The sequence below is a fragment of the Eretmochelys imbricata genome, chromosome 6, assembly GCF_965152235.1.
Source record: "Eretmochelys imbricata isolate rEreImb1 chromosome 6, rEreImb1.hap1, whole genome shotgun sequence".
Taxonomy (NCBI): domain Eukaryota; kingdom Metazoa; phylum Chordata; order Testudines; family Cheloniidae; genus Eretmochelys; species Eretmochelys imbricata.
Window position 1 is genome coordinate 90,880,356 of NC_135577.1, and position 18,005 is coordinate 90,898,360.

Genomic DNA, 18,005 nt, shown 5'->3' on the forward strand with positions numbered 1-18,005 from the left:
CTCCCCCACTGCAACTTGAGACCATTACTCCTTGTTCTGTCATCAGCTACCACTGAGAATATTGTATAGAATATACAATATAGTACTGAGAATATAATATATTGGCAACATTGAGTTGTTGCATGGTGTGCAGCTGGGAGCATTAGGTTGGTGTGCTCCAGTGCAAGTGTAGGCAGAGACCGCAGGTGGGTGCAGGTGAGTGTAAGCCGTGAGCTGCAGGTGACCAGATGTCCCAATTTTACAGGGAAAGTCCCAATATTTGGGGCTTTGTCTTATATAGGTGCCTATTACCCCCCCCCCCCTTTCTCCCGATTTTTCACCCTTGCTATCTGGTCACCCTATTTCAGCCTGAGTGTTTGTGAGACTCAAGTCCCCTGCATGCCTCGTCCCTTTCCTGCAAGAGCATAGGATAGAAAAGGAGTGAGGCAAAACATTGGTGCGTCTCAGGAGATCTGGGTTAAGTACGGTCCTCTTCGTGCTAATGAAGTGCTGAGCTGCGCACTCCCATCATAGGCCTCATTCCTGACACTAGGTAGAAGTAACCTTGCAGCTGTGCAGCAGTATCTCACCTTATCTATGCACTCCCTATCCGTGGCCCCACGAAGTCACGGGACCTCCTTGTCACCTTCTTCTAGCCCTGGCCAAAATGGCCATCTACAAGACCAGGGAGAGGAGGTTGGCCGACGGGGTCTCCTGTGACGGTGGGGCCTATTTCTGATCCTCTGTCCGCTCATGCATTCAGGCGGAGTTCCTTTGGACGGTGTCCGCTGGCTCCCTTGACACCTTCAAGGAGCAGTGGGTGCTGTCCGAGGTTTTCTGCTCGGTGTCCCTGTCAGGTTCTCTTTGTTTAGCCCTCTGACCTCACTCCTGTCCCTGTTTTATCTTTAGTTGTCCCCTGTCCTCACTTGGAATCCTGGACCGGTGGAGACTCCCCATAGGCTGGGGGGAGGTTCTTTAGTAGTTGGCAGGCTCTGCCCGCCCACTTCCTGGATCCCAATAGGATCAATGCAGGATAGGGATTCCCCACATATTCCCTGTCCTATGCAGCACTGGGCACTCTGCACTTACACATTGCTCTGCACCTCTGCTGCACAGGGACAAGTCCAAGAAAATCTTGTTGCAAGGTGGGAAGCGCCAGTGTTCCTAAAGCTCTGATGCCCAGAGCAGTACAAAGCGTGGTTCTCCTGCCTGGTGGTGGGGTCTGTCTTCTGGGACAGTTCCAAAAAAGAGGCTGGAGGTGGGTGTACAAACCCCTCATAGGGCTATTTTCATTTGAAGCCTTGATCTCATGTATTTGGGAAATTTGCAGTAGGGTCTGTGACTGGGATTTTAAATTGAATTTGGGCGTAGAGGGCTTGCAGCCTTGTATCTGCAGCTTGGCAGCCTAGACTAGAAGAGAGTGAAGGAATGGCATGGGGGAGGGAGGTTGGGGGCATGATGCTTAAGAACCTGGTTACTTCAAATGGGCTACAGAATTGGAGCAAGCAACAATTACTAATGGTTAAATTGTGAACTTCTGTATTGGCCTCACATTACAACCATACTTACGAATGTGCGTGTCAGGAAATGCATAAGTTAAACTGTGGCTCCACTCTGCCAGGTGGCCTGGTGGAGGGTTCATGGTTGTCATGTCTTTGTCAGGCCCGTACCGAATGTGCTCACTTTGCAACTAAAATGTTTTTTTCTAACTGCCAGTTCAGCAAACTGCATTTGGGCTCTTCCTTTCTCACATGACATCCCTAAAGAAAGGTGCTGCAGGCCCAATGCTGCGATCCCTGTGTAACCCCACTGTGACCTATGGGTTTGCACAGGGGTAGCAGATTGGCCTCCTCTGTGAGAGAGTGGGAAGCTGGCAGAGTGATTTTGGTGAGGGTCCCTCACCTTTGGGGCTCACGCTTCCACGTTTAGGATAGACCTTATTATTGACCCAGCAGAGCTCTTTTTGTTTTTCCTCTTTGGGAGGCACTGGGAGTACTCTGATGGGAAATGGAGTGGTTGTATGTTAATTGTGGGGCAAAGAGGGGCCTATTTTTAAAATGTGCCAGTGAGTACCGAAAGCAAAGGCCAGATGGCTCCTTTTCATGGAAGGAAATTGATTGATTAATTTCAATGGAGTAAAGGGTTCAATTGGTGAAAGGACTAGAAGCCAGCTCCTCTGGGATAGCTGTCTTGGCTCTGCAGGGGTCATAGGAACATAAAGCTGAACATGCATGTGCATGTGTGCGTGTGTGGTGTTTTTTGCAGTTGAAATAATCAGCTCTGACTCTGCTACCCACTCTGTGGGGTGAGAAGGGGCTATCTGTACTTAGTTGCTTTTCAGAGCTGAAACACACTCCTAACAGTGGTCTATCCAAGAGCTGTACAGTGTGTCTTTACTTATTCCAGCGAGAACTGCCTTGTGACCACACACAAATCATCTTCTATTAATGCACCTCGCCACTTACATGGAATGGCTTTGCAGCTGGAAGCTCTTTTTCAGTGGGAGTTAAATTGACTTAATGGCAGTGTGAATGCTTCACCCTCCAGTATAACTATGCCAGTACTGTTAGTCCTTTCACTGCTATCCCATCCAGCATCAATTCACATCTGAAGTTAGCAGTGTGTTTAGTTTTCTGTGTTCCACTGCTCTTGAGACATTTGGACCAAATGTCCCCTTCTCTTTAAATGCTATGTGCAGATGTCCAGGGATCTCTATTTGTGACTTGCTTTCATTACAAGTACATGGAATCTGAAGCCATCACAATCATCTTGTGTTAGCGTCCCATAGCAGTGTCAACTAGCTCATATTACCATGCTGTATTATAGTGGGTGCAGGTAGCACCACAGTGTATAACTGAGGCTGGCTTACAGCATCCATTCTAACCTTTCTTTTATAGTTTGCTTGCACTTTGATGTGTTGCTTTCTGAAACAAATGCCTTTTATGGGTAAAATTTTCCATGCTGGGTCTCGGCTCAGCAATGAAATTTTCAACAAAGATTTTAAGCAACATCTGTTCAGAAGTATGTTAAGAATTTTTTTCATCAAACAAAAATGCCTGCCTAGAATTTTGAACATGCATGATTCCAAAATAGTAGAACTGATTTTGTTCAAACTTGGCTTGTTTTGTAGATCTCCTTGAAACTTACAACTCATGCCAAATCTAAAGACTATGTGGAGTGCATTAAAATGTACTCTACAGTAGGTTTTGTAAAAAATTCCAACTTTTTCTATTGGATGACAAATAGCTGATATCAATAGACCATATTTTTAAATATGAGCACAAGGATGCTTCAGCTTTCAGCCACAATTCTTTCTCAACCGTAATGCTAGTTTTTTCCCCCCCATAGAACATGGTCCTGTTGTACTTGAAAATGCTACACGTGTAATACAGGGTGAGTCAGCGTTGCTGTGAGGAAACAACTGTATTTCCTGAGTTAGGGTGTTTAAAGGTCCTGCTTTCCTGATGTAGCCATGTTGGCAGGCTTGGTTGAAGCATGGTTCTATCTTGCAGTGAGATGACACCTTCACTGTGTCCTCAATGGCACTGGAACCCTGTTAAGGTGCCATTTACACTGCATGATAGAACTTTGTTTTGGCTGCTTGTCGGTGACAACTTTGTGTTTTATTGTGCGTGCATGTGTCTGGGTGTGGCGGTATTTCTGACAGTGTGCTGAGGTCTAGCCAAAATCCTCTTAGCTCTGGTGAGGGCCCTGACTCAGGGTTGAGATACTTGCTTAGTGGAAAGCTTGCATTCCATCATCTCCCTGGCTCACCAGGGCCTCACAACTTCAGCTAACTATCTGGTTCTAGTGAAATATTGCAGCTAGCAAAACTCCTTGAATGTTACTGAATTTTACTGGGCAAGGACAGGGCATGGGAAGAATATTCCCAAGCACGTTCTCTCCCTCTTGCCACTCCCTGGAGATCACATGCCTCTTTGCTCTGCTGACCTTTCATGTTAGCATTGTGGCAAGTAGTCAGCATCCCCTGCCCCAAATCTCTGCGCAGGCCATTTCCACACCTCATTCCCAGTGGCGGTATCTCCATCTATCCCCACTGCATGTGCCTGCTTGTGTGCGTTGCCTTTTCCCTTTCCCAAGATTGTGTAGCCGTGTGTGTTTGCAGGTTTACTAACCCTTTGTTCCTATAGCTCAAGAAGAGGTGAAAGGTAAGTGGGGATGAAGCTGTGATGGGTTTGGTTTCAGACTCTACTGGCTCCCTGTTCATTTAAAGCCCCAGTTCAAAATCACCAATGGCCTCCCTGACCAAGCTCCCAGAGCTCGACTCTGCTGCCCTCCCAGCATATCTGACTTTGGCCTCTTCTCTCCCTGCCAACACTCTTCCCACTGCTGGTGAGAGAGCCTTCCTCTCTGCAGTTTCTGCTGTCTGGAAAAGCATCCTTCCATCCCGCTGACTTGCTGACGCTCTCCTGATCTGTCTCCTCCCCTTGAGCTATTATTATTTAACTCTGTAAAAGCTTCTGGGCTGCAGTTTGTATGAAAGATACTACACAAAATAAAGCTATGTTTGTATCTCTTGCTTCTAAGCTGCCTGGTTTTCTCTTGAACTGTGGGGAGATGCGAACCTCTTTCCTGTGTGTTTCTGACCATGGCTCCTGGCTTGGACTTGTCTCACGCCACAGGAAGATAACTGCTTAGCGCTACCACACTCTGCCTGTACCTGCTGTGTCCTGAGGCCACCAAGGTCTCTTTGGTTTGTTTCTGCTTCAGGGAGCCCTGTAGAGCCTGCCTTAAATGGTGCAGAGGGGGGTGCCTAGAAGGAAATCCTGGGGTAACTCTCAGTGGAACATCCTGGGATCTCTTACTGGCAGGGCTGTGGTAAAGGGCTTATGGGGCAGCTGCCTTTCTGACTCCTGAATGGGGAGGAGCTGGGTTCCACTTTTGCCTCTAGGTCTAATATGCTGGCCTAGCAAACACACCTATTTGGGGAGGGCCCAGACCCATATGCCTCTCTAAAGGGCAGCAGCCTACAATACCTGCCTGTCTCTCTTCCCCTGAGCACTCCAGACAAACAATGAAAGAAGAGACCAGGAGGGTTCTCCAGGCTGAAGTCCTGTCCAGCGCTTGTGGGATGTTGAAGTGTCTGGTGTACTTGGATAAGACGACGCAGCAGTGGCTCCATGCAGCACTTTACCCTGCAAGCCAGGCCTAGGTTAGGAGTAGCTCCTCTGAAGCAGGATAAGCTCTATGGCAGGAAGCTTTGTTCCAGGGACTGTGCATAGCGCTGAATGCCAGTCTGTTGAACAGTGCCCCTTCTCTTGGGTTCTGTTCTCTGTCCAGAGCACAGGCCCATTGAAGGCTCCACTCCCAGCCAGTAAAATTCAGTGAGTTGCCTTATGTGACAATGGCAGTTAAGTTATCTCGTTGTTACTGAAGGGCTGACACCAGAAGCACAGGCAGCAGCAAGGGCCACAGCAGTAAGGAGAAGTGCCTACCCTTCTGTTACAACAACCCTGAAAAGTCAGGGTGGCATAGGAAGACACTGCTGCTGGGGGGGCAGGATTTTCCTTTAGGCCTGTGTGGGGTTGTCTTACAAGGGTTGAGTTCTGGCTCTCCCAGTCGTTCCCTAGGGAAATAGGAACATAAGACTGGAAAGGACCTCCTGGGTCAAATCCAGTCGCCTGCTATTGCAACCCTGTCATACAATCCTGTTCATAAATTTATAAAGCTCTATTTATTGGGTGGTTTGTCCCCAGCACCCCTTCCATCTCATGGCCAGGGAGCTTTTCTAATTAATCAGCCTAAATTTTTCTTCTAAAAGGCTTAATATAGTTGTTTTCTTTCTTCTGATGAATCAACATAGTATTTAAGCGCTGAGATGGGCTGGAGGTGCTAGCCCTGAGGCCTGAAGCGGGTAGGGTGGGGAGAGGGCAAGCAGTGTGAGCACTCAGCTTTGAGTTGGGCAGGGGGAGACCAGCGCACCAGGGCTGAAGTTCCTGTCCTGTTTAAATACACCAGGATGCACCGTATGCCGCTTCTCCCCCACCACAGGGTGCATTTTGCCTCCCTTCCCCCAAGTGCTGCTCTGCACTTCCCCACTTGGAAGCTCCATTTGCAGTGGAGGTGGAGTCTTTTCTCTAGCTGAGCTGGCTTTGTGGGGCAAGACCCAGGTCCACAGAGCTGCCATGACTATGTATTTACAATAGCCCAGGGGGCTGCTCAAGAGGAAAGGGGCCCCTGCTCTGCCTGTTCCAACACCCCCCACCTGAGCAGTGGAGCTGTCTGGGGTGAGGGAGCTGGTGCAATCTTAGCTGAGCTCTAAAGAGGATGGTCTTAGCTATTGTTCCTTGGGGCCTCTCCTTGCCTCTGCAGATGTCTGACCCTCATGCATATTTTGTTGAGGATCTCAGGAATATCCCAGCCTTTGGGCTCCAAGGCCTGTACTGAAGCCCAGCCCTAGCCACCTGGTGCTCTAACCATACCCCTTTTCTCTGATTTTGCAGAAAGCGCTGGAAGAGGTGCCTGGGGACAACATTGCTCCTGTGGTCCTTGATGAATCAAAGTTGTGAAGGGGTGGCAGAGCTGGGAGACACTGCCTACCAACCCCCCCTTCCCATCTTTGTCACTTGCAGTATCCTTCTGGTTCCCGCACAGCATGGCATTGGGGGCAGCATCAGGGCCGGAGTCCAGAAAGCTGCTCATGGAGCCATCGGAAGGAACAGATCAGCCTGGGTTTCTCTCATCAGTCTGCTTTCCCCTCTGTGTCCTGCTGTGGGAGAACCTATTGCTCAGCAGCAAAGCTTCAGTGGAGCCCCGAATCTGTTTGCTTGGAGCTCAGAGGAGCAGGGGCTGTGAGTCCAACACAGTACTCAGTATTTGGAGCCCATGGTGGCATTCCTCAAGTGGCCTTCCTCTCCCCTTCCAGAGAAGCTGTACGGTGGGTAGCCAAGTGCATCCTCTGAAGGAACCTCTTGGTGGAGAGAGAACTAGACCGCACTGGCTTTGTGTCCAGCCCTGCTCTGAGTTGTGACCCTTGCTCTGGAAGTGATGGGTCTGCCCTGTATTCATAGTGACTGGAGCAGGTGGTTCACCTGGCCATAGTGTGGGGGGATGGCTCAGGCCCTCACGCTTCCCCAGGCTCTGCAAATCATGTGACAACTGTGGCGTTCCCATTTTTGTACAGGGACCTCCTAGCCCAGCAGATTTTTAGTCTGTGGACTAATGTGATTTTGTATTTTAATCAAACTTCCCTGATGTTTTTTGAAATTTTGTAGAGTAAAAATTTGTAAGAGGACTGGGGAAGCACCAATATGTGCCCTGGCCAGAGCCCAACTGTCAGTCACATCGTTTGAGGCCAGGGCCTGGCGCTGGGGCATGTGTGCAAAGTGCACCGGGGTCTAGCCCACCTTATAGTTGACACCAGCCTTCAGGGCTACTGTGACAACACTACTGAGTTAGATTGTGAGCTCCTTTGGGAAGGAACCCTATCCTCTTCCTTGGCTGGAAAGCACTTTACACAAGCGCAAGGTTGGTGCTATAAAAATAATACACATTTTGTGGGAGCCCTCTGCTGGTACAGAGAGGAGGAGCTGTGCTCCTGCTTCCCCTCCTCTTACTCAACTAGCTTTGGGAGGCAGGCTCAGGTTGCTTTAGCACAGGGCATCCCAAACTTCTTTTCATAATTCGGAATCACATCATCTGAGTATCTTGTGGATACTTTCCTTCCCACTCACCATGAGCCCCACCAGTTGCTGTTGCCTGCTCTTCCACTCATGAGCACTGACCTCATCTCTCTTCCGAGCTGCAATCGTGTAGTTTGCCTCCCTTTTATTATCCGTGCCGCCCCCCTCCTCCCATTGGGTGAGAGCCACCTAGCAATTTCCAGTCAGTCACATGACAAAGATTAGGAAAACAGTGATAGGTATTTTGAAGTGTCCTGAAAAAGTTAATCATGCTCACTGCCTTTGCTCTCCATTTTATCTCCCCTCCCATCTGTTTTGTTCCTCTTTCTTCCCCTTTCCCTAGCTGCACGTTTCCCAGCCACCTAGTCTTTTGGTTCCCCTGCTCCCCTCAATATATTTCTTTGGGCATCCTATCTTGCTGGTGGCTGGCAACTCCAGGCCCCCGGCTCGGTGGAAGCAGTTCCTGTTTCCTCTCCTTCGCAGTAGCTGTAGCCTCTAGAAGCAGCAGTTAGGCTGGCACCTCCTCATGTCCATCTGCTTCTGCAGGCCTCCAGGTGCCTCTGTTCAGTAAAGAGCCTAGACACTTGCTGAAGTCACTGGAAACAAGGAGAGCTGTCACCACAAGACCTGCCATCTTTCTGGACCACCAGAAAGTGCTGTGCAGGCTGTAGTTTTGGAGCCATTAGACTGATACTCGATAATGCGGAGTCTGCCCCTGGACCAGTGTTGTCTTCCCTCTATCTCTAAGTGGCCTTCCTCCACCAGTTACCTTGATTTATTATAATACAATTTTGGGGATTGTTGAAGTGGCTCAACCCTGTGTGATCTCAAAAGGCCTTGGGAAAATGTTCACTGGATTCCTTGTATTTTTAAATATAATTTGTATTTAATAGTTATATTGGTGCAGCTGTGTGACAGTTGTCCGTAAGTAATCTATCCCCAGGGAGCCTACCATTGGCAATGCTGTAAAGATGGAGCATACCATGCAGCTGTGTGAGCCCCCTAATAAAAACGCAGAGGGACAGGCCCACATGGTACACAATGGGCATTATTTGGTTAACACACCTTCCTACACAATCCCCTCTCACTGGAACTGCTGTGGTGGTTACACTGAATAGGGCAGGGGCTCCTGGGCCAGAGAGCAGAAGCAACTATCCGTCTACTAGTGCCTATTCTCCCCCACATCCTCTAATATCCTCACTCCCTCTTCTGCACAGCCCCCCTGCCCTGATAACTCCCACCCCCTGCTTTCCCCATCTTGGGCCTGGCCCAGACCCTCTCTGCTTTCACAAGGAGCACATTATGCACAAAGCCTCTGCTGGGAGCTGGATGGCAGCCACATTAGAGGAAGGAAAGGAACAGCTGGGTTCATTTCATTCTCCCTCATAAGCTAGGGAAAGGGGAGGAAGCAGCAATAGATTTCCACCGCACTTCATATCCGTACAGTGCGAGCAGTCAGGCTGCGGAGCAGGAGATTGGAGGGAGGCCTTGGCCAGGTAGGAGGGCTGACTTACCCTCCAGGGTGAGGTGGGCTAAAGGTGGCTGCTCCTTGTCACTCAGGCTAGGTCTTCCTCTCTCTAGTAGAAGGCAAGACTCTGCACCTTCCACAGTTTTCTATTGTTTATTACAAACTGCCCCGTGAACATAGACACATACAAAACACAGCAGCACCAGGGGCTGGACTTGGTGTCTCCTCCCACACAGATCTCCAGCAGATCATGGATGGCTCTACTCCTCCTCCCTGCAGGTGCCCTGGGGGGAGAACTATGCTGGGCATGGCTGGGAACTGGTCCCCTTGCCAGCCTGGGAGCTGAGAATGTCTCAGGCAATGCCTACAGTGGGACAGCCCCCACAGGCTTGGGGCTAGGTTTTTATCACTGGTCATCATTAAAACACTACCTGTACAGGTGAAATCAATTGCTAATGAAGAGTGATTAACGAGAAGTCAAACAATCATGTGACTGCAGGAGGGCAGGAGCTAGAGAACCAGAGGGGGGGCCAGGGAGGTAAGCTGGCAGGAGTTTGGCAGGGGAGATGCAGATGCAGCGGGCAGGTGATTCTAACATATGTGGGACCCTTGGCTTCAGTTTTTCTTCTTGTTTCGTGACACTGCTTCCACGTCCAGGTACTGCAGCCCAATCAACATGCCCAGGATGGAGAAACCTGAGACACAGATGGAAAGCAAGTGGGTGCCAGAAACACTGCCCATAGGAAGGGAACTTTACCTCTCCCCACTCCCCTCATCTGAGCTCTACCCCAGCTTCCTAGCTCTCAGGGGAATCATGGAGTGAGCTGTACTTACTTGCCACCATCAGGGGTGCCAGGACACCAATCGTTGGGGCTGCTGTGCCGTACACAAACACTTCAGAGAGGAAGTGGCCCAGGGCTATGAGGAAGGTCAAGAGTGTGATGTGATAGAGGCTGCCAGGAGCAGAGAGAAACAGAGAGCAGTTAGTGGGTAGCATGGAGTGGGGGGGGCACAAGCCTAGCAGGGAAAGGGAAAGAGCAGGTTGGAGAGAGCCAGCCCAGTCCATCCTCACACTGTGGAGTGAGATCCAATTCCAGCCTAGCAGTGGCAGGATGGGGAAACCTCAGACAAGTCCCTTCCCAGTCTCTTTGGTGCCTGAGGCATTTTCTCTCACAATCTTCCTTGTGCCCACAAAAGTGTTAGAGCCTTTTTTACATGGTGAAAGTTACCTGTTGTTGACAATACGTTGTCCTAACCCCTGCCAATCAAGGCTAAAATGGCAGCTGCAAGTGCAAACATTACTGTCAAGGAAGGGGCCTAGAGATGAGTGTAGGATGCTTTCAGTAATGAGAGCGTAAAGGCTCGGTCCTGCCTACACTAAACCCAAACAGTTACCAACTCCCACTGAAGAGCTCTGGGAAGATCTGATAATTTCCTAATGTTGACCCTTCCTTATTCTGTAAAGTGACTATGTACCGATGGCCTCTTCTCGTTTTGCTGGGCCCTTCCTATCTTGGTAGCAGTGTCAGAACTGCCAACTTCTGTGACCAGTGGTGCTGGAACTAGGGGTGGAACACCCCCGGCTTGAAGTAATAATAACAAACACCAAATACATGGTTTCCATCATCAGCCCCCCCACTATAAAAATTGTTCCAGCACCCCTGTCTGTGACTAAAATAAGCCTTGGCAGCTTTTTACTCCTGTTAAGCCAGCTGAGAGAGAATGAGTTGGATTCTCTTCCAGCCAATACATCACAGTAAAGGATTCTGCTGAAGTTCCAATCCGTTACATCAAAACGGCTAGAATGGGGCAGCACAGGTGGCACCGAGGACAGAATCTGTCCTGATGAACCTTCCCTACTGATGATGTGCAAAAAGGAAAGCATCCCGCGTGACTCTCACAGCCCAGGGTGAGTTTTGAGAAGAAATGAGAAGAAAAAACATTTTTATTTGTAAACAGCAAATATGATATGGACCTCACTGCGACACAAACATGGGGCCAATAAGGCATTTTACAGCTTTTTGCAGGAGAATGGCACTTTAAAAAAGGAAATCTGAGTTGATCTGGGAGTACTAAGCAGGTTAGGCAGGCAGGATAAGAGATACTGTGGAGTCAGTGGGGAGGGCAGGATCACCCAGTGCACTGGGAAGAGAAAGTGGTCAGTCTGAGGCACAGAGCTGTATTGGGCTGAGAAGGAGGTAGGGGAAGCAGAGCCTTTATTCCTGGGAGTATGAGGCAGCTCCAGAAGACCAGTGCCCAGGGTGGTGTCCAGCCCCCTGGGACTTTTGGGAGGACAGCACAGCCCATCTGTCCAGAGGAAGAAATGATGAGAGAATGTCTCAAAGGAGAGCAGGGGCAATGGGAACTTAGCCTTTAAGGACAAGCATCACCTCCTTGTCCCAAAGCTGTTCAGTGAGGGGGCACCACAGGACCATCTTCTGATGTTGCAGGAAGGGGTCCAGCTGTAGGCAGGTTTCATGGAAGCAGAGGAGATCAAGCTCATCATCAAACAGAAGTGCACGGACATGCATGGATTGCCATTGTAGGGGCAGATGGGGGATGAGGCGTATGTGTGCGCACAAGGGGGCTGGTATGAACTTGAGGGGACAAGGGATTGGGAAATGGTGGAGGCACCCCATAATACAAGAAGAGAAGCTGATTTGGGCTGCTTCTGGCCTGGAGCAGTCCGCAAATCCAGCACCTAAGCTGATGTTATACCTGAGCTCTGCTGCCCTCTAGGGGCCACAACTGCAATTTGCTGCAGATTCCATTAGAATCATAGAATATCAGGGTTGGAAGGGACCCCTGAAGGTCATCTAGTCCAACCCCCTGCTCGAAGCAGGACCAATTCCCAGTTAAATCATCCCAGCCAGGGCTTTGTCAAGCCTGACCTTAAAAACCTCTAAGGAAGGAGATTCCACCACCTCCCTAGGTAACGCATTCCAGTGTTTCACCACCCTCTTAGTGAAAAAGTTTTTCCTAATATCCAACCTAAACCTCCCCCACTGCAACTTGAGACCATTACTCCTCGTTCTGTCATCTGCTACCATTGAGAACAGTCTAGAGCCATCCTCTTTGGAACCCCCTTTCAGGTAGTTGAAAGCAGCTATCAAATCCCCCCTCATTCTTCTCTTCTGCAGGCTAAACAATCCCAGCTCCCTCAGCCTCTCCTCATAAGTCATGTGTTCTAGACCCCTAATAATTTTTGTTGCCCTTCGCTGGACTCTCTCCAATTTATCCACATCCTTCTTGTAGTGCGGGGCCCAAAACTGGACACAGTACTCCAGATGAGGCCTCACCAATGTCGGATAGAGGGGAACGATCACGTCCCTCGATCTGCTCGCTATGCCCCTACTTATACATCCTAAAATGCCATTGGCCTTCTTGGCAACAAGGGCACACTGCTGACTCATATCCAGCTTCTCGTCCACTGTCACCCCTAGGTCCTTTTCCGCAGAACTGCTGCCTAGCCATTCGGTCCCTAGTCTGTAGCGGTGCATTGGATTCTTCCATCCTAAGTGCAGGACCCTGCACTTATCCTTATTGAACCTCATCAGATTTCTTCTGGCCCAATCCTCCAATTTGTCTAGGTCCTTCTGTATCCTATCCCTCCCCTCCAGCGTATCTACCACTCCTCCCAGTTTAGTATCATCCGCAAATTTGCTGAGAGTGCAATCCACACCATCCTCCAGATCATTTATGAAGATATTGAACAAAACCGGCCCCAGGACCGACCCTTGGGGCACTCCACTTGATACCGGCTGCCAACTAGACATGGAGCCATTGATCACTACCCGTTGAGCCCGACAATCTAGCCACAAAACCCTTCCAAGAAACAACCAGCTGCTCAGGCTGTGCCCCCTCCATGGCAACTCCCAGCATCCCCCTAACCCACAGACCAACTGGCCTGAGTTCACCCCCTCTACAAATATACCCAGCAGAGAGAACCACCAGCCTGCCACCTCCACCGCACACAGTCATTCATCCAGTGTGTACTAGAGATACAAATGGAAGTCACCCTGCTCTGACACTACTGCCAGACCGAAGTTCCCCTATTACTAGAGGAATGAACAGCCAGCCTCACTGCCCATCCAACATAGGCTATCCCCTCTAGTTACAAAGACAACCACCAGCTGACGCTGGCCCCAATCAAGACAGCCCATGTGTATGTGCTCCCTTCAGACCCACAGCTGGGTACATGGCACATGACTTGCGATGAGTTGCCATACAATCCTTAACAAACAGGTGCCATGCACCAGTATGATGGCAGTGTTGCTAAGCACCCAGTATCACCAGGGTAATGAGGCGACTGGGCTGAGGGTTCCAGAATGAGGATCAGAAACACTGTAACAGCGGTTCTCAACTGGGGATCTGTGAGCCCTCTCAAGGGGGCTGCAGGGCCCCGCAGCGGAAGCCCTGATCCCCAGCGCCCCCCGGCGGGGATGAAGCCCTGATCCCCAGCGCCCCCTACAGGGCTGAAGCAGTGAGGCGCAGGGCTGAATCCTGGAGCCCCAAGCCCTTGTGCTCCTGGTGGGATAGAAGCCCTGAGTACATGGACAGAGTTAGGGACATGGAGGGCTCCCCCACGCCAACTGCAGCACAAGATCACGGCAGTTCCCGGGGGCAGCTCCACACCTCCCCTGCCCCTCCTCTCCCTGCCCAGGTCGGAGGTGGGAACCCGAAGCTGGAGCCAGGCAGTGAGAGACAGCTGCCACTCTGGCTGGTGCATGGTGCAGGCAGCAGCAGCATTTCTTCCACTCCTGCTGGTGCCCCAGCTTGAAGCTGCTTCTCGGCTCCCAGACACCTTTGCTCCTGTAGAGGCAGCCGCTAAGAGACCCCAGGTTGGAGAGACCCGGCTCTGTGGCTGGCAGATCCCTCTGGAACAGGGACTGCAGGGGAATCCTCCCAGCACACAGCCCCTAATACCGCTCTCCCTACACCAGGGGTGGGCAAACTACGGCCCGCAGGCCGGATCTGTCCTGCGGGATTGCCACCCCTGTGGCGCCATGGGCCCTGCGCCACTCCCAGAAGCAGCCAGCACCACGTCTCTGCGGCCCCTAGGGGGTGGGGGGGGGTGGTAGACGGCTCCGCATGCTGCCCTCGCCTGCAGGCATTGCCCCCCAGAGCTCCCATTGGCCAGGAACGGGGAACTGGGGCAGCAAGGACATGGTGCTGGCTGCTTCTGGGAGTGGCGCGGGGCCAGAGCAGGCAGGGAGCCCGCCTTAGCCCCACTGCCACTGCAGAGACACTCTAGGTAAGCAGCACCGGGCCAGAGCCCACACCCCAAACCCCAACTCCCTACCCTAAGCCCCCTGCCGCACCCCTCCTGCACCCCAACCCCCTGCGCTGGGCCCCTCTCGTACACCCGCACCCCTCCTGCGCCCCAACCCCTTGCCCTGAGCCCCTTTCTGCACAGTGCATCCCCTCCCGCACCCTGCACTCCCTCCCTCACCCCAACCCTCTGCCCCAGCCCTACATTCATGGCCCTGCATGCCATTTCCCCATGCAGATGTGGCCCTCGGGCCAAAAAGTTTGCTTGCCCCTGCCCTACACCCTGAGCTACTCCTGCCCTGCACCCTGAGCTACCTCCCTGCCAGCACACAGTCCAGTTACCCCCTCCAAGTTGAGCTACCCCATCTGCGCACAGCCCCTAGTTATGCCCTACCTCCATCCTGAGCTGCCCTCACACAGCCCCTAGCATCCCCCTCCCTCCACCCTAAGCTGTTTTCAAACTTTTTGAGCTAAGCCCCCCACCTTTGAGTTATAATATTTGGTTGCGTGCCCCACCCCTCCCCCCCTTGAACCCAGACAGGCTGGGTGGCCTGCTGAGGTGAGTCAGGGGGTAGAGGTGGTGCTACCTTGCTGGACCCCACCATGCGGAGGTGGCTCAAGCCCCACTGGCCCCTGCCCCCCCAAATAGAAGTCACACTACACCTATGCCTGAAGCCTCCCCACCCCGGCTGAGCCCTCGGAGGAAAAAGAGGCTGAGAACCCCTGCATTATAGGGCTTAAAAGGCCATGTCACACCTGGTAATTATTAGCTTGATCTGAGAGTTGGGTTCAAGTGAGCAGCCCTTCCTCCTGTGATTCAGGGAGCAGTAGTTAAACCTCTTACTCCAAGAGCTGCCCCATAAAGGATACTGAGAGAGCAGAGATTAAGATGTTAAGATGATTCAAGGGAAGACTGCCTACCCCTACCCAAAGAGGGGCCCAATAAGGGGATTTCAGGAAGCAGTTATTGACAACCCCCAGAGCTGCCCCATAAGAGGACAGAAGAAAGCTGTTATAGCAGTGACAAGTGAACACTGTAGGGAAAATGGGACACCCCTTCTCTGGTGTTTCCCTTACATACGTCTTGTTGCGGATGTCAATGGCACAGCAGCAGCGAATCACTGATGAGAGCAGAGTCCAGATGCCAAAGGTCCGAGCTTGGAGACCATTCACTGTGCAGAGAAGAAGAAACAGATGAGGAAAATGAATGCTCTCTCCCATGAGCTACCATCTCTGCAGGCTGAGCAAAGTGGTGGAGGGAAGGAAGAACATGAGATCTCCTCCCAGCTAGTGCAATTACTCTCTCCTACTTGCTGTGGGTGTAACAAGATTTCCCAGATGATTAAAGGGCAGCTGAGTGGGTGTTTCTGTAGCTGCTGGGAACCATGCATCCTTTCTAGTAACCACAGACCTTAAGGGAAAAAGGAACCAAGGCTGGTTCCAGCCCTAAAGAAGTTGTACTAAGATCACTGAGTTAAAAGTGCATTGCTGTGGGTGCTGAACAATGCTGTCTGCTGCCTGGAACTGCTGAATAGCAGCATTTGCAGGCTTGGTGAGAGGGTTGTATCTAGTGCCAACCCTTCTGGAGAAAGGGTTCCAGATCTTGGCCAGCAGGTGACCTAAGGCTGTAGAAGATGGTGTACTGGAGACAGGTTGGCACTCTCCAGAGAGGATCAGGGCTCACTGCTGAAGAAGGGATGGTGCTGGTTGCCCTTGTAAGTTTGGGCTAGCATATGGCTTACAGGAGGTTAAGACCCGAAATGTGGCTCACTTCTGAGATGTAGACAAAAGTCCTCCAGGACTTGGGGCAGGATGTTGATACATGAGGTATAGCTGATATGGTAATGCCTCCTGATGGGCAGGAAGGGCAACGTGGGCTCCTTACCAAGGCTGGGTGTGCCCGTGTACAGCTTCTCGGAGAGGAAGCTGTGATCACGAAAGCTCTGCAGTGTATTCCCCATCGCAATAATGGATACCATGACCAGCCAGCTGCGCAACACATTCAGAAAACGGCTCATGATGCTCTGGTACCTGCTCCTGGGGACAAAGGCAGGAGATCAGCATCACAAAAGAAAACCACATGGATTCCACCCCCTAGAACACTTCCACTTAAACCAGGGTCCAGGCTTTTCCACAGAAAGTCCCCGTCTCTTCCCAGAGATTCCCATAAAGAGACCAGCCCCTACCAGATATGAGCTGCACTACACCCCTCGTAATGCAAAGGTAGAAATCTGTATGTCCATCAAAAGGGGATGGAAAAGCATGATGCTGTCTCACTGTGGGAGGTCACTCATCCTCTGGGTCCTGGGCCAAACTTGACCAAGTAGGTCCTGTTCACAAACTTTTGGTGCATCCTCTCCACCTTCCTCTCTCCCCGATTGGCAGCATCAGCTTGCCACATAGCCCCAAAGAGAGACGTCTGCAAAACTGATAGTGTATTGAGCTCCCTGTATGGCAAAGCTGGGCACTGACCCACACAACACCAAGGCTTGGACTCCCCCGTTAATGCATCCTACTCGCCAATGCCAGTGTAGAGATTTGCACTCCCCGCTCCACTGTCCCAAGGCTGCACCCCACTTCACTTCCTCCTGCCCCATCCCCTCCCTGCCCCAAATCTCTCACACAAGTCCCCCAGCCCCTTTCTGCCCTGACTCCCATCACCTCCCTGTTGCCCTTCCCCAACAGATCCCCGGAGCCCATCCATGCTCCAGCCCTCCCACGATCTCCCCTGCACCGCATCCTCCGACCAGCCCTCATGCCATTCCACACCTGCTCACAGCCCCACCGACTCCCCACTGTTATGCAGCAGCAGCCCCACCCCTAGGAGCTCGGCGTATTGATTGGTTCCCTGTTAGCCCTGCCCTTACTCTGATTGGCTGTTAGACCCATCTCTACTTACACGCCATGTGGATTGATAGGTCAGTGTCCGAATCAAAGACACTAAGGGAGCTCCGCCCCTGAGGCGCGGTGACGTAAAATATGAACCTAGCCCATGCTTCGGCTCTCTCGGTCGCCATGTTGGAGGAGGCGGAAGCTACAAGTGGCGCGGGCATGGCTTGCGCTTGCGTCTGCGCCTGCGCGGCGGGAAGAGCGAAGGGAGGGTGCCGCTGGCGCCTGCGCAGCAGGAAATTAGGGCGGTTGCCTGCCTGTTGGTTGTTGTAGTAACCGGGGAAGCGTCAAGAGGCGGGCGCTGCGGCCGCCGGGGCTGAGTTGCCCGGAGCTCAGCCCCCGTCCCCGGAAGATGAGGCTGTAGGTACGGGGGGAAGGCGGGAGGGGCCCGGCGCGATCCCAGGGGCTCCTGGAACTCCCGAGGGTTCCCCGCGGCGGGGGAAGCGGCGGGTGCCGCCCGGCAGCGCGGCGGGCAGCCTGGTATGATCCCGGGCTCGCTAGCCCCAAGGCAGTTGCGTCTGGCGGGGCTGTGTGGCGCGCTGCGGGGCCAGGTGCCTCCCCGGGTGGCAGGTGGGGTCGCGCGGCGTGGGGCGGGGCCGCTGCCTTGGGAAGCCCCTTATCTCAGGCAGCCTGTGGTGTTTCCTGGCCCCTAGGCGTCACCGGCGTGCGGGCCTCTCGGCGCATCCCGGACAGACCCTTCTGGCCGGGCTAACGGGGAGAGTCGGAGGCTCCCGCACGGCCAGTGACCAGAGGGA

At 52.2% G+C, this 18,005-nt stretch overlaps 3 protein-coding genes across 6 annotated transcripts in view; 2 read left to right on the top strand and 1 right to left on the bottom strand.

The window, feature by feature from the left end:
* FLVCR2 (FLVCR choline and putative heme transporter 2) overlaps nt 1-8,560 on the top strand; it is a 57,708-nt gene extending 49,148 nt beyond the window's left edge. For 2 of the 4 annotated variants that reach the window (XR_013346406.1, XM_077819168.1), the window contains one exon: nt 6,444-8,560. Coding sequence is in view for 1 of the 4 variants with exons in the window: in XM_077819168.1 (XP_077675294.1) it covers nt 6,444-6,509 (66 nt within the window). In the remaining 3 variants the exon portion in view is untranslated. Of the gene's footprint in view, nt 1-3,327; nt 5,153-6,443 lie in introns of all 4 variants that reach the window. The other 2 variants (XR_013346404.1, XR_013346405.1) reach the window with 2 other exon arrangements.
* Nucleotides 8,561-9,229: 669 nt separating this feature from the next.
* On the bottom strand, nt 9,230-17,186 carry ERG28 (ergosterol biosynthesis 28 homolog). Its single transcript, XM_077819169.1, has 5 exons — nt 17,131-17,186; nt 16,247-16,398; nt 15,443-15,533; nt 9,925-10,043; nt 9,230-9,785 (listed from the first exon to the last, which is right to left on the bottom strand). The coding sequence occupies exons 2-5, from the start codon at nt 16,377-16,379 to the stop codon at nt 9,706-9,708; spliced, it is 423 nt and encodes a 140-aa protein (XP_077675295.1). The 5' UTR covers nt 16,380-16,398; nt 17,131-17,186; the 3' UTR covers nt 9,230-9,705.
* A 298-nt stretch (nt 17,187-17,484) lies between these two features.
* The window catches only part of TTLL5 (tubulin tyrosine ligase like 5), a 207,789-nt gene continuing 207,268 nt past the window's right edge, over nt 17,485-18,005 (top strand). The window contains exon 1 of the mRNA XM_077819170.1: nt 17,485-17,614. The gene's annotated coding sequence lies outside the window, so the exon portion shown is untranslated. The remainder of the gene's footprint in view (nt 17,615-18,005) is intronic.

Bases quoted from the DNA above. Each gene is read 5' to 3' on its own strand.
- ERG28 (XM_077819169.1), bottom strand. From the start codon at position 16,379: ATGAGCCGTTTTCTGAATGTGTTGCGCAGCTGGCTGGTCATGGTATCC. The intron at 15,534-16,246 runs GTAAGGAGCCCA...TTCTCTGCACAG, and splicing joins CACGGGCACACCCAGCCTTG to TGAATGGTCTCCAAGCTCGG. The intron at 9,786-9,924 runs GTAAGTACAGCT...TCTGTGTCTCAG, and splicing joins GGCACCCCTGATGGTGGCAA to GTTTCTCCATCCTGGGCATG.